Genomic DNA, 19,423 nt, shown 5'->3' on the forward strand with positions numbered 1-19,423 from the left:
TGTGCACACATAGGCTGTCTACTTATTTTTGCTGAAATATATTTATTTTTAGGCAGACAGTGTGGTAGAATGGCAAAGGCATTGGACTTTAAACTACAAGGCTGCTGACTCAATTCCTTCTTGACTTACTATGTGACCTCGAGTATGTTGGGAAATCCACTTGCCTTTCAACTGGGAAAAAAACATACATGCAAAAAATTGTAATGCGTAATCACTTGCAATTTCCAGTGCACTATACGATTTTTTGTCTTGTGAGAATTAATATTGAGTAATGAATAAGCCAGAAATGACTGCATAACGGCTATGCAAGCAGAAAACATTTTTACCTTCTTTAAAAGGTAAAATTCATCAACAAGTGTGCCTGCAAAAGTCTCTGCTAGAAATATAGAAAATAGCACAAGGAAACAAGTAAAAATTAAAAGCAGAATATTAAACAGTGTCCTATAATGAAGAATGTGAAAGATAATACAGACCTACAACATTGACACACTTACCAAATGGAAAGGTGCAAAGTATTTCTACAAGTCTTGAAGTAAATGCAAGTAAGTGTGCATCCTTTATCTGTTAATCTTTCTTAATGGTGGAATCACTGTCATAAGACAGAAAGATGGAGCAAGGGGATACACTTTGAACTTGCAAGAGGCTGCCAAGATTAGTTATCTGAAACGTATTCTGCAATTGCTGGCAAATTGCTCTTGCACTTTTGTCTTCTGGGTGTCATCACATACAGTTTATGGCAACAGTGAAATAATACAAGTTTAATATTATCGTCAATTCAAAGTTCATATTGCCTGAAACACACAAGATACACTTAAAGAAACCACTAAAGGTCATGAGAAACAAGATCATACACCTCAACAACACTAGTTTTACACAATGAAATCTACGAGGTTGAGGCTATGCTTGTACCAACTATCAATCTTTATAATTGATTTTGGAAAGCCCAAATCCGTCCTATTTATTCCACCCGTTACATGGCAGTTCAAACCCTTTAACTGCACGATGCACAAAGCTTATTTACATTAACTGTGCTACTGGGTATTGCGACAAACTATGTGACATTTTAACAAACTGACTGGTTTATTTTTCAGTCAAGTAAACGATGAATGTCTGACAGACAGACAGTTAAAAAGCCCACTTCAGTTTTTTTTCCCCTTTTACGTGTTAAATGCACATGGCATAAAACTTCATGCAAGTTTGACAAGGGACAGGTGATAGAAGACACGAAGTCCATTGTTCTGCGAAAGGGTGTGCATTGTCTGCAGACATTTTGCTTAATACCACTTAAAAAACTAAACACTGATATATTGGCGGTCATCGCCGTTCTGTGACAAAGACTCTTAGAGTGCAAAAAATTCTGCTGCACAGAGCAAAATAATCCAGACACGACGACGCCGTGCACATTACTCGTGGCTCAAACGTAAAGCTAATGGACTTTATACTTGTTCAAACATAATGTGCGCATTTCAAGCGTAGCCTAAAATATAATATGTAGAATACAGCAAAATTAACACTGTAAAGAAGTTTCACTTACAGATACACAGGAGGATTTCCAAAACTTCAACAAACTTCACAAGCAGCAAACACGCGTTAAACACTGCCTTCCTGTCAACCAGTAAATCGCGTGACGGACAAAGTCCGCGAAACCACTAAACCAATCAGCTTCCACAGCAATGTCCCACGACCTGAAGCACGGGGGCGACCGTCTAAGGGAACACGCTGATTGGTTCAATCTCCAAGCCCTTCTCGGATCATGCCCTTATTGGCTTGCTTTCCGAGAAAGTGTGGAGAGCTGTATCGTTCGTTCAAGTCGAAATAAAAATAAAGAAAAAAGAAGTATTTAATGTTTCTATTAAGTTAAACAAAATCGTTACACCCACTAGACATCATTATCGACAAAGACATTATAATATAAAGTGTATACTGAGACGGGGAAAAAAAAGAGTTAATAGAAAGGTGAGATAAACACAAATACGTACAGGGAGCTGTAAGAAAACTGGTAGTGTTGTAAGCAATGTCGTTTTATAATTGTGTCCTTAAACTAAACAAAGGTTGGAGACCCCATGTTAACGAATTATACTAAATAGTCTCTCAAAGGAAGGAGCATCACTCAGAAAAACAAAAGGTGGCCCCTTTGGTATTAATCAGCGCGCTGGAAGATCAGGGGACCCCACCTTGAAGTTTTGAACGCGTCCGCATTTGTTCCTCTTTGGAGTAAGTACGATCTAAAAACCGGATTGGTGGTGTTAAAATGGCTGTTTCCCTTTGGAGTAACAACCGGTGATCGAAATGGACTGGTTTGTAGTAATCCGCGAGACCGTAGTGGGTTTTATTTGTTCTCTTTGTAATCTTCATCGCGAGCGAAAAGCAGTGGGTATATATATATATATATATATTTTTTTGGAAAGGATGATGACGCTCACCTATTCCTGAGCATAATCTTCATTTTTCAATTAATCCATATTTGAGCAGATGGGGTTGCCCCCTGGTGGCCGCAAGGCCCTAAGCAGCTGCTTAGTTCGCGTGCGATTTAAGGCTAATTTATACTCCGGCGTCGAGCCTACGCCGTAGCCTGACGCGAACCCTACGCCTTTGATTGGCTAGTTTGGTAACACGTTTCCGTTCGTCTTCCGCCATTCCGAAGTAAACATGGAGCGGTTCGAGGAGAGACTTGTCAAAGAAGTTAGAAAATATACACATTTATATGATACATCATCACAATATTACAAAGACAATAATATGGCTGCCAGTTCGTGGCGCGAAATATCGTCTAGTATCGGTTTGGACGTCCTCGAATGTATGAAAAAGTGGAAAAATGTGAGGGACAAATACGTTCGTCTGCGGAAAAAAATGTGCAGCAAGAAGAGCGGTGATCATGGAGGGCAAAAACTACCTGCATTTTATACTTTTCTCTCCTGGTTGGCACCACATGTGAAGCATAGAGAGACTGAGTTAAACTGCATCGATAAACAGGTAAACACATCTGTACATGTTTATACTTGTACAGTACAAATTGCCGTTTATGTCACTTTCGAAATGTATGTGGCATTTTGACAGTGTCTGTACATTCTACACTTTCATAGGACGGCGACACGGGAAGCAGCACTTCATCATCACCGCTTTCACAAGAAGACATATCCCAGCCCCAGGAGCAGAGTTTTTCCTTCACACCTGGCCGACAAAGCCCACCATGTATTCCCCTTTCTAGGACAGCCACCGTAGAACCGTCTACTTCAAGCAGTGCAGACAACAGTTCTGTGTTCACCAGCCCAGCTAAAAAGAGAAGTCGAGATTTGGAAGACTGTGGCTTAAAACAGCAAATGGTAGAGCTTGAAAAACGCAGGTTAGAACTCGAGAAGAGACTCTTTGAAGAAAATGATGATCTCACAAGGTTTGCCCTCTCAATGGCAGACATGCTGAGAAGGTTGCCAGAACAAGACAGGCCACATGCCATGTTTGAAATACACAAACTCCTGTACGAGAAGCAGCTGCGTTGCAGCACAGCATTGTAACACTGACGCACTTGTTTGGCTTTGATCTTTGTTTGGTACATTTTTGCAAGTTTGTTTATTTTTATTACTGGCATTTTTAACCTGTTGGTCATTGTTCTTGCTTTAGTGTTATTGTTATTCTTTATAACTATGCACATTTGTACATAAAGTACAAAAGAAAAGTTTTAAGAAGTTTTAATATAAAACCCACTTTTTTATACATCTGCTACAAGCCTATGTGCTATTTGTTGTTTTCTAAAGAAACATCTTTAAATTACATCTTTTTAAATTCTCCAGATTAAAAATTGGAGCATAGAGCATGGTTGGCATGATTGCAGGCAGAGGATTAGTTTGAAAATGTTTTACAAAGACAGTTAAAAATAAAATAAACTACAAAATTTTAGTATATATATATATATATAGTATACACACACAGACTATATTTTAATAACTAAGCAAACTATAACAGCAGCTTCATAATACTTCACCTGACAATTTTGGACAGCAGTATTTTTAAGGGTACTTACACTGTTGGTACTGGCTTCTGAGATCAATATAGTATGTTCAAAATTAACTGTAAAACTATAAAAGAAATGGTTTCTTACAAGCAGAGCTAGGCAAAACTGACTATTATTAAATCACTAAGCACGATGGAGTTAATGTAACAATACATAACTGTTTTTGTTTTTTGAGTTAAAATGTTTTTTGAAACTATTCATGTCAGTGTTAAAATAGAACTCCATCAATTCTACTAAAAAGCAAGAGAAAATTATAAGTTTCAAAGTTGAAAACTGCCCTGGCTCATTTCTCAAGTTTGCATTTTCTCCCCATACCGGTGTGTAGTTTCCTTCCACTTCAAATGTTGTGCTGGTTAGGTTGACTGAGGACCATATGAGTGTGGGCAAGACTAGTTCCCATTTTGTGCCCAGTGCTGCAGAGACATTTCAAATTACAGGACAAGTTGCAGCCTGGTCTGACATGTCTGGTGGCAGAACATTTACAAGAAAAGTTGCAATTATTCAAAAGCATTTTTAGATTTTGAAATTCTCTCTGCAGATGTTTTACTAATATGCAAAATTGAATTTGTTGAATGCTTGAAAATTTGTGTTAAAAGAGTTGAGATACAAAGATGGACTGGCCTTAAGTTTCTAGATCCACAGAAGTGAGAGTTCTGTAAATTAATAAAACTGGTGTTGTGGGCAGAGCCTTTAGCTATACAGCACCCAAACTCTGGAGTGACCTACATTACCAATGTTAAAGATGCTCCATTACTCTCCGCATTTAAATCAAGGCAGAACCCTATTTATTTTGATGTATCATACTCATATATGTGCTGGTGACATTATTACATTTTCCTCCCTTAAATTGTTTTGTAATGTGCTCATTGTTCTAGTTTTATGTTGTTTTTTGTTTTCCTTCTTTTTTCAGTGGCTTGCCTTGGAGTGTGTGGATTATCATAAATAATGGACTTACTTTCAAATGGTTTATGTTCAAATGAATTTGCCGTTTGCCATTTGGAGTGATCTTTGTGAGAATGTGACCTGTCTTAGTAAGTCATAATTTGAACTTGAACCACCCTGTATATATGTATTTGGAGATACTGCATGGTGTTTTTTTGCTTATAAGTTCCAGCTTATGTGTAACTGTTACAAAAGTAGCACCTACTGCAATGAAACGTGTGTGGCTGCAGACATATTTTGGGCAAAGCACCACAATGATCCCCCGTCTTATCATATTTGGAAACAGCTATCAATTTTAGCTGAAGACTTCAGCACAGATTTTAAATCTACTTTAAATCTCCATCGGGTACTTCTTCGAGATATGTATGTTTAAGGAATTTGAACTACAAGTAGCCACTGACCCTCCACATCCAACAATAACTTACAACAGCACACAAGTCGTTTCAATACTTGAGCTCAAATTTGCTGCCTATGAAAGCAGCCACAAGTCATTGCTATGAAAAACCACATTTTATGTAGCATACAATAATTCCATTCTATTAATGCTGTTATTTTTAAATATGACCAACTGTTAAAAATCTGTAATAAAATTTTAATAACAAGCTTTGTCTAGAAGTGTCTAAAAGGTTTAAAAATGCTCCAACTTTTAAACCAGATAACCAAGTTTCCAAATGCACCTGATTGTTACTTTGTGCATATTATTGCTTTTATGTTGTTATGTTGTTTTTTCAAGCTATATTTTTAATTGTTGTACAGTACTGGACTAATAATTGGAAGTGCAGTTAAAAAGAATGAATGGGACTGAAATGAACTATAAAGCTGAAATAAGAAATATTGAGAACAGTGCGTAAAGGAGCTGTTTAATAAATTGGCAACTAAGCACTTGGTTTTTAGAAAAAAAAATGTATTGTAATTTCTTATTTCCGCTTTTTTATGACAGATAAACTAAATCAGGTACATAGCTAAATGTTCACCCTTGATTTCGTTTAGCTTTGTAGCGTATTTTTGTGAAACTATAAATATAAAGGGACAGGCCTATAGTTCTTCAAACTTTTCTTCATGGTCAAAAAAGTATGATTCTACAATAACTTTTCTTTAATAAGCCAAAATAAAACTTAAATTCCAACAATAACACTTGACAAAAGAACACCTTAGAACAGTTTCTTTTAAAATATTTTTATTTTATATACATAGTACACATTTGTATTGCAGAGTCTAATTAGGATAGTATGTCTATAACCCAAGGTGTCTAACAGTTTATGATAGTTTTTTTGAATTAAAAGTCTTGAAGACATAGCTACAGACACAACACCTTTGCATATTTTCCATTTTATAAAGGTAGTAAAGATGCTCAAATGCCAAACAACAGTTGACCCAGTAAATTTCTCTGTGCTTTTTTAGTTTAGATAACTGGGAAGTAATTTTATAGATGTAATTCAGGAGCAACAATGTTCAGCAGACATCAGCAGTGTGATCAAACGCTGGAGCAAAACAAATGGCCAAGAGTGTTATGTTACATTTATATGTTTAGACTAGACAAAATACATTAAGCAAAACTGTAGCTGCCTTACAAAGTCAGAACAATTTGTTAATGAACAATGTCATGGATTTGAAACATGTTCCAAAGCACACTGTTTTTTGGCTACTGGAAATTTTAAGAAATAAAGACTGATTTCAAATACTTGCTCACTCATTCCAGATCCTATCTCTTTCCAATTCATCTTCTATTTATTTAGTAATTTAAAAAAAGATTGCTTTCAGTGCTGCACAGATTATCAAGATCCAAAGCAAAAATAAAATTATAATAAAGAAAAAATATTCAGTAAGCACTGACTGATTTGTATTCTCTTTAATCCTCTTAATTATGCAATATTAAAAATAAACTATCTTTTATCAAACTTTGCATATGAAAATGTTACAGTTTTGTGACTATTTCGAACTATGGGGTGCCATATCCATTCAGGGTTAAATAAATAAATACCAATGATTTCTTATTTTAGATAATTACTGCATGAGTACATTTGTAAATGCAACAAAAGATAAATACAGAAAGGAAGAAAAAAAATAAAACCAAAAAATATACATGCTCTCTGTTAAATAGTTAAAACTAGTGTTCTAGTGTTCTCCCTATGGAAATACTTTGGCAAATGGCTGCTAGCCTTGAACATGCACAAAACACTACATTTATTCCTGTTCCTCTGTATAGGACTTGCTGAGGGATTACCTACATTTTACCCTATATCAATATATGACATTACTGTATATATTTTTGATAATGTGTATTGTTTAAACTTTTATATAGGTTTCTTTTATAAAATCTTGGATTAAAACGCTATAATATCACAATGTTGAAGGCAACAAAAAAGTCAGTTTGTGCTAACATTCATTATGTGATTGTAATGGGGAGAATGCCAGCATGCCATCATTCCACTCAATATCAGAAAAAAACAGAGGCACAATTACTGTAATTATACCAAATTGGAGGTGAGTCACTTTATTTTAATCCTACAATACCTTTCTAAATATAAGGATCCCGTGACTCAGCCTGTATTAAGTAGGGGAACTTGGCACAGCTAACCTTCAAATCAGAATCTTGGGCCTTTCTGTTTTATATGCCATAATAAAGTAAACATTTCAGATAGCAATAACAAGAAAATGAACACAGTCTGCAGCTAAGATGATTCTTTAAAGACAAAATGGGTTTGGAAATTGTTACATGTTCTACTAAAATAACAAGTAAGATGTAAGCCAGGATTAGTCAGATTCTGAAGCAGTTTTTGAAGCCAATAAACTGACAATCTTCTAATGCTCTTTTCTAATTCAACCAATCTTCTTGCAGAACGGCTTGCAAAAATATAAACAAGAATGAACCTGGTCCATGATGTCTATGGTTTCTAATGGAATGGTTTATATAAGAAACATAAAACCCTAAAACAACTGAATATATTGTTCTCAGTGACTGCTGAGAATTCAAAATCTGATGAAGGGTGTCACAAAATGTCAAAACCTGGCAAACAGCAGACTGGTGTCCACTTTTTTATGTTTGAGGAAGTGGTTACTTTATTATGGAAAACTAGTTATCCATACACATACACACAAGCATGCTGCCAGACAAGCAAACCCTGTCTTCTCTGAAAAGATACTGAGTTTGTACAGCCTTAACAGTTGGGGGCTTTACAAATGAACATATATGCAGTAGTCCATTCTATTAAAAATAGTAGACATGACATTATTTATCAAGAGACAAAGACTGCATTCCCCTTGGTATAGCTGCTGCAGCTTCCTTTGCTGAAAAGAAAAAAGAAAGAAAGAATGTAAACGTAGAATAATACATACAAGACAGGATTTCAAATAACCATCAATATAGGCTGTAGTTAGTATTTGCAATATTCTGTTTTGCTATTGTAGAGGGCACAGATTGCAGTTCAAAAGAATTAAATCAAAATAGTTGTATTCACACAGCTTTCTTTCTTTCTGAACAACATCTAATATGGAAAAAAAAGTTGTAGATATAAATTAGGAATGTGAGAAACACATTAGGAATTTTATATCCAGCCCTGAAAGAATACATACAAGGCTACATCAAATACACTTTTTAAAAAATGTAGTACTGTGCAAAAATCTTAAGACTGCCAAAGGTAATTTTTAAAGCTAGTTTATTTGGGCAGTAGGTGTTTATTTCCTAACTAAAATACAATATGACAGACAATACACAAATACTGTATGTGGAAGCTTATTTTCACTACTCAAAAAAAACCTTTATTTTGTAAAACTGTTAAAATTCTTTCACAATATTATCTTTGAAAAGATACTGCTTGCTTCTGCTGCTATCATTGTGCACTACTGACAGATATTAACTTGCAAGCAACTGGTAAAAGCTAACAAAAGTTACAGGTATGCATTTACTTTTAGCACTGGCAGAGTGGAAGTACAATGCTGGCATTTCTGCTTCACAGCACCAGCATCTGTTTGGAATTTGCACATTCTCCTAGTGCAGTAGTGGATTGATTGGTATCAGTGAGTGTGCTTAACTGCACATGATTAACCATTTTTGCTGAAAATGTGTCTGTAACACATCTCAGTTAAGAAAGTACATTTAGTCCATCATCCTTCATGTGTTGTGATGTAAATAACATTCATTTCCTTTTTGCATCTGCATCCTAAGTCCCTGAAGATTCAAGTTACAAAAACTAGCTGCTTGGCCATCAGATCATACTGTTTCAAAATATCTATTTTCAAATAACTGGATTAAAACTAAAATATACTTTATTTTTTGGTGTTTGTTACTAGATTGCACAAAGTACGCTCTTTTCTGATTGGCTGTGCGGTTGAGCCCTGCAAAGGACTGGCATACTGTTGACCACATTTGCTTCTTGCCTTACACTCAGTGCTGCTGTGATAATCACTGGCTCCCAGTGACCGTGCACTGGGCAGACTAAATTCACCTCTTAGCACATCCAGGATTAAATGTATACTTATAAGGGATGTTCAGTTTCTGTCACTTGGTTGCATGCTATGTACATAACCTCTTCCTCAAAATGCTGTCACTACACAGTCGGAGCATGTGTGTACACTATGTAATTACTGAACTCAGCAATCAATGTCTTTGTGGAATAATGGAATACTTTTGCAAAATAATGCAATTCTTTTGTGTAACAACACAATGATTATAACAAAATAACCCAAGATTTTTTTTTTGGAGTGTTGGAATAAGCTTTCGTACAAATAAACATTTACACAGCAAAAAATAAGACATAATGTCTTGTGTCTGTAAAATAAGTGTGTTTTTTGTGTGGCCTACTTTAGAATGCATAACTTGGCACACTATTGTATAATTTTTCAAGTTGTGTGCTAATTTTTACTTCATGCAGGTATTTACAGAAATTATCCTCTGGAATTTACCTGCTTTTTTGTACATTCCCTGGACAAGTGATCTCACAACACTTCAAATATGTTGAGGTTGGGGGCTCTGAAGTGGCTACTCTTAACATGTGTTTTTGATCTAGAGATGTATGCCCTATGTAAGTCGTAATTGTGTTTACATTGTCGCTTTTGTGCAGGAAAACTGCATTTTTACCAATAACTCAGTTTCTAAAGGTGCAGCAAGATTAATTACTTTATATTTCTGAACAGTCATCATTCAATTGATACAGATCTCCAGCACCACTAACTGAAAAGCACTTCCAGACCAAGAGACAGCTGCCATTGTGCTTTAAAGAAGGCTGCGGGTACAAATTATTGTACTTCATACCAAATCTTCTCCTTACATACTGGCATCATTGTGAACCAAAAATTTGACATATTGTTTCATAAGATATTCAACCTCTATGTGCTGTTACTTGCTCCCTGATCTTCCTCTTAACTGCATTCACTTTCTGCTTGTTGCATTCCTGCAAGAATGGTTCTTGGTCATGACACGACCTGTAAGACCATTTCTTTTAAGACTTTGTTATATGATCAAAGTGTGTACTTTGGTGTTGGACATTGAGCAAGTACTTGTGGTGCTTGGGTTTGTCCACAGTTGGGATCATCACTCCTTGAACCAGGACATCAATAGTCATGACCATGATGGCTAGGGAAATGAGGGAACCTAATAAAAAAGGGTGGTGGATATCGAAGTGCACTGTGATTTTAATTTCAATCAAAGTGTTCATAGCATAAAAATGAAATGCAGTGCATATCTATTATAAACAAAAAATCTTGGTGACGAGACGTGATTTTCTCAGAGAGACACTTTCACATCCCGTGAGATGAGACGCGGCATGGCAGCAGCAAGCCAACAGCTGATCAAGCAAAGAAGAGGTAAAAAAAAACCTATTTGTTTCCCATCGTATTACCATTTTGGGGAACGGCCACGTCTCCTTGGGGTGCGTTCAGCCCCCCTCTTCACAACGTGAGAGGTAGAGACACGAAGTAGCTGGCGCATAGCGCAGGCTTGGGGGAGGGGGTTGGCAAGCGAACAGGGGGTGAAGCCCAAAGGTCTTATTTAAATAAATACATAATCTAATAAAAAAGAGTGCATTTCCTCAGTGGGAGTAAAATCACTTCATAAATAATCCAAACCAAGGGAATATAAAACAACAATAAAATCAGAGTAATAAAACTGGGTGCATTTCTGACTGTTCTAAGCCTTTGTGCCACTCTGAGGGTTGGGTTTGGGGGAACCCCCTATCAAGACTGTGGGTTTGATCATAAATCACATTAATTGGGTGTGCACAGAACACAAATATTCATTTCTTGCCACTTGTATATATGGTTTGATCAACATTAAATTTATTTCAGTGTGGCCAATTGTTATTTGTGAGATAAAAAGTTCTTTGAGTCAGAGTCACATGCTAGGCTTGGTCTGATTGCCTGGTATTTATGCAAGCTGTTACATTTGCATATACTATATATGTGTATTTAATAATACATTTTCTATTTGTTTTTAATGTGTATATTATGTGTTTTGTTGTTTTTAGCTAATCTTATTTTTTTTCACTACTTTTTCCAAAAATATAAAAAATTGCATAGTTAATTTTATTGTCTATTGTTCCCAAAGTCAATTGTTTCAAGGCTGCACTATATTACAGCATTTGTTCTATTTATCACTTTGCTCGGATTCTACATTTTTTTTTCTCAATTTTTTTGTATTGTACAAATGTTGCAGTTCATTCATTAGTCCGTGTAACAGTCCAATTATGGAGTTTTGCACAATAGCTCAAGAGAGTATTCATTTTTTCCCCTTGTTAATATATATCACACATAAACATACAAATGAGACATGGTAAAAATGATTTGAGCCTGACATAATAAGGGGAACACCAGTAAAAACAATCATCTTTTAACATAATCCCCATTAATACTAATACTGTTGCAATATTCACAAAGGTTTTCTGTGCAACTCAAACAAAACATGTTATCTTGCTTATGCAACTAACTGTGTGGATGACATGATGTACCATGGAGTTAGCCTTATAACTAGGAATAAGTAGTAACATGAAGCCAGGGTGGGAATAGCATCACATGGAAAATACAAGTTTAAGAGCAGCTTTTGCACCCAGTGCATTATGAGTGGGGATATTGTCATGAAACAGTAGGTGGCTGGTTGACCGCTTTTCTCACCTGGCTCCTTGACAGGCTGCTACAAATATGAAGGCAAGTTAGCACTATACTGTCCAGTCACATGGAACTGTTGAGGCACATGCTGTAAGCAAAAGTAAAAGTGGGAATGGGAAGAAAGGGTGAAGAATATGGCTGCATGGCACCTTTGTTATAAATGTGTTGAAAAGAACTCTCTCTTACCTTTCCTCTCTTCCTCTTTCTTCCGTGCTGCTTCTTCCCTCTGTTTACGAATGATTGCTAGTCGCGCAAGGTCTGCTTTTGCTTGTTCTGTTTTACCTGCTAAATGCATCTTCATGTACCGTTCTTTAGCTTTCTGCTTTTCAATTTCTTCCCTGAAACACAGTAAATCTTCAGAATAATTACAATATTTACATTACATGAAATCTAGACACATAAAACATAACTCATAGTACTTGTTCACCAATGCAAATCTCCCAACATTAAGAAGGCATGTGATGCACAAATGGAATTGTTTTTAAAGGACAAGTGTTTGAAACAAGCAAATAAAATGGCTATTCCCAAAAAATTTCTTAGACAAGTATTTCTGTTGCATAGTCATTCAAACATATGAGAATATAAGGAGAAATGCTCACTTTACTTTTATATTAAACATTTGTTTTATTATTAAAAAGTCTGAAAATAATATAATGACCCAAAAGTCAATATTTTTCAGAAGCTAATGTAATTTCTATTCATCCATTCTATTCATCACTCTACAACTGCAGTAAATACAGCATAAGCTTAAAGTTTGAACAAACTCTTCTAAATACAAATCTTATTTCTATTTAGCAGCAATACAAATTCTAATATAAAGAACTGGCTTGTCAAATTGACTCTAAACAAATTTATATCTGAACACAATTCCACCAAAGAAATTTTGTGAACACCCTTACCTTTCCCTTCTGGTAAGCTGCCGGGGTCCTTCTACCTCTAGCTGGGATACCTTCTTGGATTTCTGTGCAACTCTGTTAGGGTTTTCTATATCTATAAGCCCCTCAACTCCCTTTCTCTTTTGCTGGAGGAAGGAAACGATGGAATTGAAGAAAATGAGTTAACTAAGGCTGACTTATAATGATCTAAAGAGGAAAAAGCCTAATGATGTCAAAATCTGTGCCCAATAAAATTTAAACTTCATATGAATCAATCACAATGCTACCAAGGCTAGTACAAGTGCTTATACAGATTAATAAAAGCCAGCTAGTTAATCCAGTAGAGGTTTTCAGAATTAAAATACCATATAATAAAAAACAAAATAAAAATGTAATCTGCAGAGTCTACACAGAAAATCTTGACTTTTTACAATATTTTTCACTGATATTAAACTAAGTATTTTTCAGTTTTTAGGGCATTGGAAAATCCCATACTCATCCTTGTCCTCCTGCCCAGCTTGAACTCCACCTAATAAGTGTAATGAGCCTCTATTTACCAGGGTTATTCTCAGTGATGAATCGAACATGGATGTTAGAGCAGATTGCTCCCCCTTGGTGCATCAAGCACGATCATCGCAGTGAGAGAGAGGAGGTAGAACATGATTGCTGGCATGGCTTATGACCCACTACCATTACAAACAAAAGTAACTCTCGTTCCATGTCATAATGGACATGTGCATCTCATGTGTAACATACAGTACTTTCAAGGCAGGTCTAATTGAACACATATAGAGCAGTATTATGGGAAGAGGATATGGGCACTGTTTTGGATACTTGTGTACATTCTAGCTGCAGTTGTTTCATTCACTTAAATCAATACAGAAGGAAGGGTTCACATTAAAATTAAGTGTTAGACAAGGACCTCATTCTAACCAATTTTGGTAAAATCGATTGGTTTATTTGAAATGTGTCACATGAATAATGTTATTCTTGAAAATGAAGGTTAATGCAAAGCTTCAGCAGAATTTCCTAACTTGAAGAATAACAAAAACATGTATCTGCTGTGTACACAATGGTGTAAATTGCCACTATGTGCAAAAAAATTAGTGCAGGCCACAGAAAACCCAAGGAAGAATTCCAAGATAGAACTTTTAAAAATATAAACCGGAATAGATTATCACAGCTACTGAACATCACAAATATCACAATCTGTTAGATTATACCTGGTATTCTTCATCATCACTCTCTTCTGAGCCCGAGTGAGGGCTTTTTGGTTCAGCCTGCTCATCCCTTTCCGCTTCGTCATCTTCCACCTGTAGGTCAGTAAAAGACCAAGTCAGAGCTCTAAAGCCACCACCTCTGTAAAACAAAAATAATCTGTACATCATGCCTGTGCTTCTATTTGCAAATTCAACCTGAATCCAAGTAGTGAACATAACTTTCAAAGTATTGCGAAAATATTTTGTTTTGATAATCCAAGACCAGATAACTGTAAAAACAGGTTGGATTACCCTCTTCAAATGCACTTTAGATCTGATCCCAAAATTAAAGTAAATGAAACATTCTTTCAGTAAATGTTTTTTAGGTTTGGCATATTGTTACTGAGTACTGGGACTTTCTAATACTGTCTGAATTGCAACAAATTGAGAAAACTAATCAGATTTTATGTGAGCAAGAATACAGCTGGGACAAAGTGCACCCTATTATGAACAGAAATTCTGTCACATAACGGTTCCTGCCATGTGCCCATTGTTACCAAATTGGGATCTGGCTGATTCCATAGGGCAAAGGTAGTTTCACAAAACAGAGGGAAAAACTTAGCAAACTTATAAACCTTATAGTAAGAATAGCACCTAACAGTATGAACATATGCCAGAGTAAAGAATAGTCATACTGGCATAATGGCAAATAAAGACAGTAGATCAGAAAATCAGTATTACACATATTAAGAAACATTGTCCTTGCTAAAATAATGTGGGGCTACATAATCCAAAACACAGCGGATTGGCACAGGCTGAATTAAAAAAAAAAATATTCAGCGAAAAGTTTGACAAGTTTTTACAAGACATTTTTTAGGAAATAATCAGTCAAAATGTCACCTTGCTCTTTTCTTTTTCTGCTTTTATTTGGGCGTCTATTTCTTCAGGACTGGTGTAGGTTCTCATGCGACCTTTGTGCCCCCCTTTCTTTGCTGTAAAACAAAGTAAGCAAAAATTAAAATAAAACCAGAACAGACTCTTGCACTCCACAACTCTGTAACAAAAAATGATGCAGGTATTGTAAAATGAGGGAAGGGCAGAAATGCAAAAGAAAATGCCAATGCTGGTTATTGTCTGAAAATGAAAAGCGATTTGGCTAAGGTGCTGTACAAGTAGACAGACTGTACTGTATATTGCTCTTCCCACTAACTGATTATATGGTCCACTGTGTTTGAAGTATTGCTGCATTTGCTTTCTGTTTTTATTAGTTTACAACTTTGTTATTGGATAAAAACTTAACAGTTATCACAGATTAATGTATAGTCAATATCATTTTAATTGTTTCCTAAGGTATTTATGAACTATTGTCTGTTAATAATGACCCTATAAAACTATAAACATTGCCTTTAATAATGATGGTTTATTTGAACATACCACATGTCTAGGTCTAGCTACTTCAATGCGTTTGGCTCCACAGCCAAATCAAAACAGTATACAGGCATATGACATCCCATACAGCTCAACCAGTAGCTCTTCAAGGAGCCACAGCTCAGTAAATCCAATGACATCCTCATCATCATATTTAGCCTCCGAAATTCTGCCTTTCCAATTTCCAGCACAGCCTGCAATATTCTGAAAGATGGACACATTGCAAGATGAGTCACTTGAAGCTTTTATTTATTGTGACAGCCTAGAAGTCCAGAAATTTCTACTACTTTATTTCCAATCATAATGATAAAGAGTAAGAACCTTTCTAGGGGCTTCATTTCTACATGAAGGAAGGAGTTGTGGGACTATACTAGAAGACATTGAAGCTGCAGTTGGAAAAGGCACTTTAATCTCCATTTTGAATAGCCTACCCTCCCAGCTTTGCATAATTGTTGAATGAAGGAACAATCATTTGTAGGATATACACACTTACATTTTCTTTCTTTATATATTATATATATATATATATCTTTCTCACCAAATTACATATTTTGTTGACAACTAAAGTAAAAAATGGTAAAGATCTTCTTCAGCAAACTAAAATAGTGTAATTTTAATTTACAGTTATGATTTGCTTGATGAACTAAAAAATGTAAAAAAAAAAAATTAAGAGAGTAAATAAAGCATATGCAAAAGTCTGGGCACCTCAACCAGTCAATACTTGGTATCAGCCAAGTGGGCCAAAAATCACAGTTTGCAAATCTTTTATATAACTATCTACGAGTCTTTGAATTGTTGATTTAGATGTTTTACCCCCAATTTCCTGGCAGATAGCTTCCAGCTTAGAGAAATTCTTGGGCTGTCTTGTGTGAACTGCATGTTTAAGATCTACCCACAGATCTTCAATGATGTTTAAATCTGGGGGCTGCAAGGGCCATTTCCAAAGCTTTTACCCTCTGTTTTTTTGTGGTAGTTTTCAAAGTGTGTTTTGGATTGCTGTCTTCTTGTAGAAGCCACACTTTTTTCAGGGTTCAGTTTCCTTACTGACTGTCTGTCACTCTTTTTGAGGATTGCTGTAAATTTAATGGAATTCATTCTTCCCTGCACTCATACAATGCTTCCTGTCCCACACAACTCCAAAGCATAACAGATGTATCCTCCTCTTCTTAACAGTTGACAAGTTGTTCTTTTCTTCGATTGTCACGCCTTTCTTTCTCCAAACAAACCTTTTGTGGCTTGGCTAAAGTCTTTGATTTTACCTTTATCTGTCCACAGCATTTGCTCCCAAAATGCCTCTGCTTTATGCAGATATTGTTTTGCATACTTAAAACATTGTTTTTGTGATGAGATTGCAGGTAAAGTATCCTTCTGATCGCTTTTCCATGAAAGGCATGTCCGACTAAGTCACACTGCACAGTACAGCAGTGCACAACCCCTCTTTCTTCAGCTAAACCAGCCTGTAGGACCCTCACAGTCATATGGGGGTTTTGGTTTGCCTTCCAGCACAGTATATAAGCTATTCTGTCTGTCAGTTTTCTTAGTCTTCCAGATCTTGTTTTGACCTCCATGGTTCGTCTTAAACACTCAAAAATGATTTATTTTTTGTACGTTACTTATTTCATGTACTTTGTAGTGATGGATGAGAAAAATATTTACACTTATGTTTTCATGCTGAATGGACAGAAATAGTTTATTATAATATTATTACATATACGATACTATATTATATGTAGTTTATTATTATAAAAGAAGCCAATAGTGACCAGTGCTATACAACAGCAAACGATGTGAAAAACATCCATGGAAAAACAAGAAAAATCTCACATTACTTGTGTCGTATAATCCATGTCAGTCAGCCAGTTGTATGCTCATAATGTGCAAAATGCATGCTGTTTAGATAATAGCAATAATAATATTAATCAGCACACATCATAAACAGAAAATACAAGTCATGTGAGTGATTCTTCCCCTCATTCATTAGACAAGAGTTCTATGTTGAATTCAAAGCTCAGAGTTCTATCATGGTCACGAAGACAGAACTCTACATTTCTGAATTCAAGATAGAACTCTTGACTAATGAATGAGGGAAAGAGTCACTCACATGACAATATTTTAGTAAATAATGCATGTGCTTTGCATGTTTTGAGAATACAACAGGACAAGTAGATTATGTGATATAAGTAACAAGATTTTATTTCCCCACATCGTTTGCTACTGTACAGTATTAGTCACAGTATTAGCATTTTCTGCTTGAAAAAAATAATCTGAAAGGGTGACAAAACTTCTACAAAAGCTACATTTACCATTTTATTTTTATATATTTTTTCATTTCATCAAATAAAAATGCCACTATTTTAAAATGATTGCTGTTGAAGTCCTATTTACTATTTTTTACTTCAAATGTCAACAATGTTGTTTGCCCAGCGTGTCAAACTTTTGCTGAAAACGACATATAAATAGTAACCACAAGGGGACGCCAAACCCCAGATACAATTACACCCAACACAGTCACGGGTCCAAATAAAGGTTGTTTATTTGCACAGTACAGTACAGGTATTATACGGACAATCATAGCCTTAAGTATAATCACCACAACCGCAACTCTCGGTTTTTCAACTATTCAGATTTATCTTAATACCAGGAATACCACTGACCTACCGTTCTTGAAACAAATGCAGGTAAGAGTAAAGCATTAAAAGTATCGATTAGGTCGTAGGTGAACCTATTCCAGGTATCTTAGGGCACAAGCCTTTTGCAAAACCAGACCAGGGCACACATGTCAAGCACAGGACGAACACACACACACCCCACGTCCAATATAGAGTTGCCAAATCACCTGACCTAACTACCGTATATGTGCAGGAAACCGGAGCACCCAGCGGAAACTCGCAAACACGAGGATAACATGCTAACTCCACCCATGGAGTACCAGTGACGTGAAACCCGTTATTCTTACTGCGAGGCAACAGCACTACCACAGCGCCACCGTGATGTGTTCCTCAGAAATATAAATATGTATAAATGACAAAGACGCGACTCTCGGGGTGATTTTACAATAATGATGATCATGTACAACTATATAAAATAAATTCATACCGTTAAAACGAATAAATGAGTCACTTGTGGTGATAAGGAGTAGTTAACCAGCCACCTTGTGAAACATTTTTACGACTCCTGAGCATCGAGATTCCTGTACGATCGCATTTAAGTTAAAGTGTTAGATATTATTATATTAAAATAAAGAATACTTAGAATTGTGGAGGAAATCTAAGCTTTAAATGTGGCTATTCAATACATATCTACAGAGTAGCCTTGCCATCCTAACTCTGACTTCATCCTTTCCAAATATTCAACACTGTGCATAACATACGCATTTTAATAATGACACATGTGACAACTGATTAAATTTGACATAACAAGCTCTAAGTACTCTATGGATTTTGTTTATACGCTGTATTCGTTGCCTCTTAACTTTAAAACGCTAACGAATCAGTTTCCCCACAAAAACAACGCGTGATATTTAAATCTGAATATTTTTTAATAATGTAAATACCGATTTATATACTATTCATTATAGAAGGCTCACAATTATCTAACTTACCTCCCTTAGGCATGCTGATGTTTTACAATTACAAACCCCAAAGCTGTCCAGAAGTGATCAATTATTTATGAAAACATGAACTGTACAAAAGAGTACTGTCAAGTACCAAATCGAAACAGCTGACAGGGTGAGACAGATTAGCTGCCTCTGTGTTTCCCTAACTATTACGAAAACGACACGGTAAAAGAAGTATGCAACAACAAATTAAATGTTTGTTTATATTTATTGAACGTCCCGATATAAAAACCGAACATTTTCGCCTTCATATTTC

General features: G+C 35.8%; 3 protein-coding genes across 5 annotated transcripts in view; 1 reads left to right on the forward strand and 2 right to left on the reverse strand.

The window, feature by feature from the left end:
- Window positions 1-2,524, reverse strand: part of shmt1 (serine hydroxymethyltransferase 1 (soluble)) — a 20,097-nt gene extending 17,573 nt beyond the window's left edge. The window contains exon 1 of one of the 2 annotated variants that reach the window (XM_039775416.1): window positions 2,424-2,524. In XM_039775416.1, the coding sequence (XP_039631350.1) occupies window positions 2,424-2,446 (23 nt within the window). In that variant the 5' untranslated portion in view covers window positions 2,447-2,524. Of the gene's footprint in view, window positions 1-1,534; window positions 1,661-2,423 lie in introns of those variants that run through there. The other variant, XM_039775417.1, reaches the window with a different exon arrangement.
- A 52-nt stretch (window positions 2,525-2,576) lies between these two features.
- On the forward strand, window positions 2,577-6,632 carry LOC120542766 (transcription factor Adf-1-like). The gene is made up of 2 exons (XM_039775419.1): window positions 2,577-2,973; window positions 3,084-6,632. Exons 1-2 carry the CDS (start codon window positions 2,650-2,652, stop codon window positions 3,510-3,512), a joined length of 753 nt encoding a protein of 250 aa, XP_039631353.1. The 5' UTR covers window positions 2,577-2,649; the 3' UTR covers window positions 3,513-6,632.
- pdap1b (pdgfa associated protein 1b) lies at window positions 6,358-19,305 on the reverse strand. 2 transcript variants are annotated; one of them, XM_039775421.1, is made up of 7 exons: window positions 19,153-19,305; window positions 15,024-15,115; window positions 14,148-14,237; window positions 12,949-13,070; window positions 12,236-12,387; window positions 12,056-12,137; window positions 6,358-8,239 (listed from the first exon to the last, which is right to left on the reverse strand). In XM_039775421.1, exons 1-6 carry the CDS (start codon window positions 19,163-19,165, stop codon window positions 12,100-12,102), a joined length of 507 nt encoding a protein of 168 aa, XP_039631355.1. In that variant the 5' UTR covers window positions 19,166-19,305; the 3' UTR covers window positions 6,358-8,239; window positions 12,056-12,099. The 2 variants fall into 2 exon arrangements, with proteins under 2 accessions (XP_039631355.1, XP_039631354.1); XM_039775420.1 differs by lacking the exon at window positions 12,056-12,137 and having other exon boundaries at window positions 19,153-19,304.
- Between the last annotated feature and the right edge of the window lie 118 nt (window positions 19,306-19,423).

The sequence above is a fragment of the Polypterus senegalus genome, chromosome 13, assembly GCF_016835505.1.
Source record: "Polypterus senegalus isolate Bchr_013 chromosome 13, ASM1683550v1, whole genome shotgun sequence".
In the NCBI taxonomy this organism is placed as follows: domain Eukaryota; kingdom Metazoa; phylum Chordata; class Cladistia; order Polypteriformes; family Polypteridae; genus Polypterus; species Polypterus senegalus.

Coding starts and splice junctions, on each gene's coding strand:
- LOC120542766 (XM_039775419.1), top strand. CDS start 2,650: ATGGAGCGGTTCGAGGAGAGACTTGTCAAAGAAGTTAGAAAATATACA. Junction 2,974..3,083: donor TAAACTGCATCGATAAACAG/GTAAACACATCT, acceptor ACACTTTCATAG/GACGGCGACACGGGAAGCAG.
- pdap1b (XM_039775420.1), bottom strand. Junction 13,071..14,147: donor GTGATGATGAAGAATACCAG/GTATAATCTAAC, acceptor TCCTTCCTCCAG/CAAAAGAGAAAGGGAGTTGA. Junction 12,388..12,948: donor CAGCTTACCAGAAGGGAAAG/GTAAGGGTGTTC, acceptor ACTGTGTTTCAG/GGAAGAAATTGAAAAGCAGA.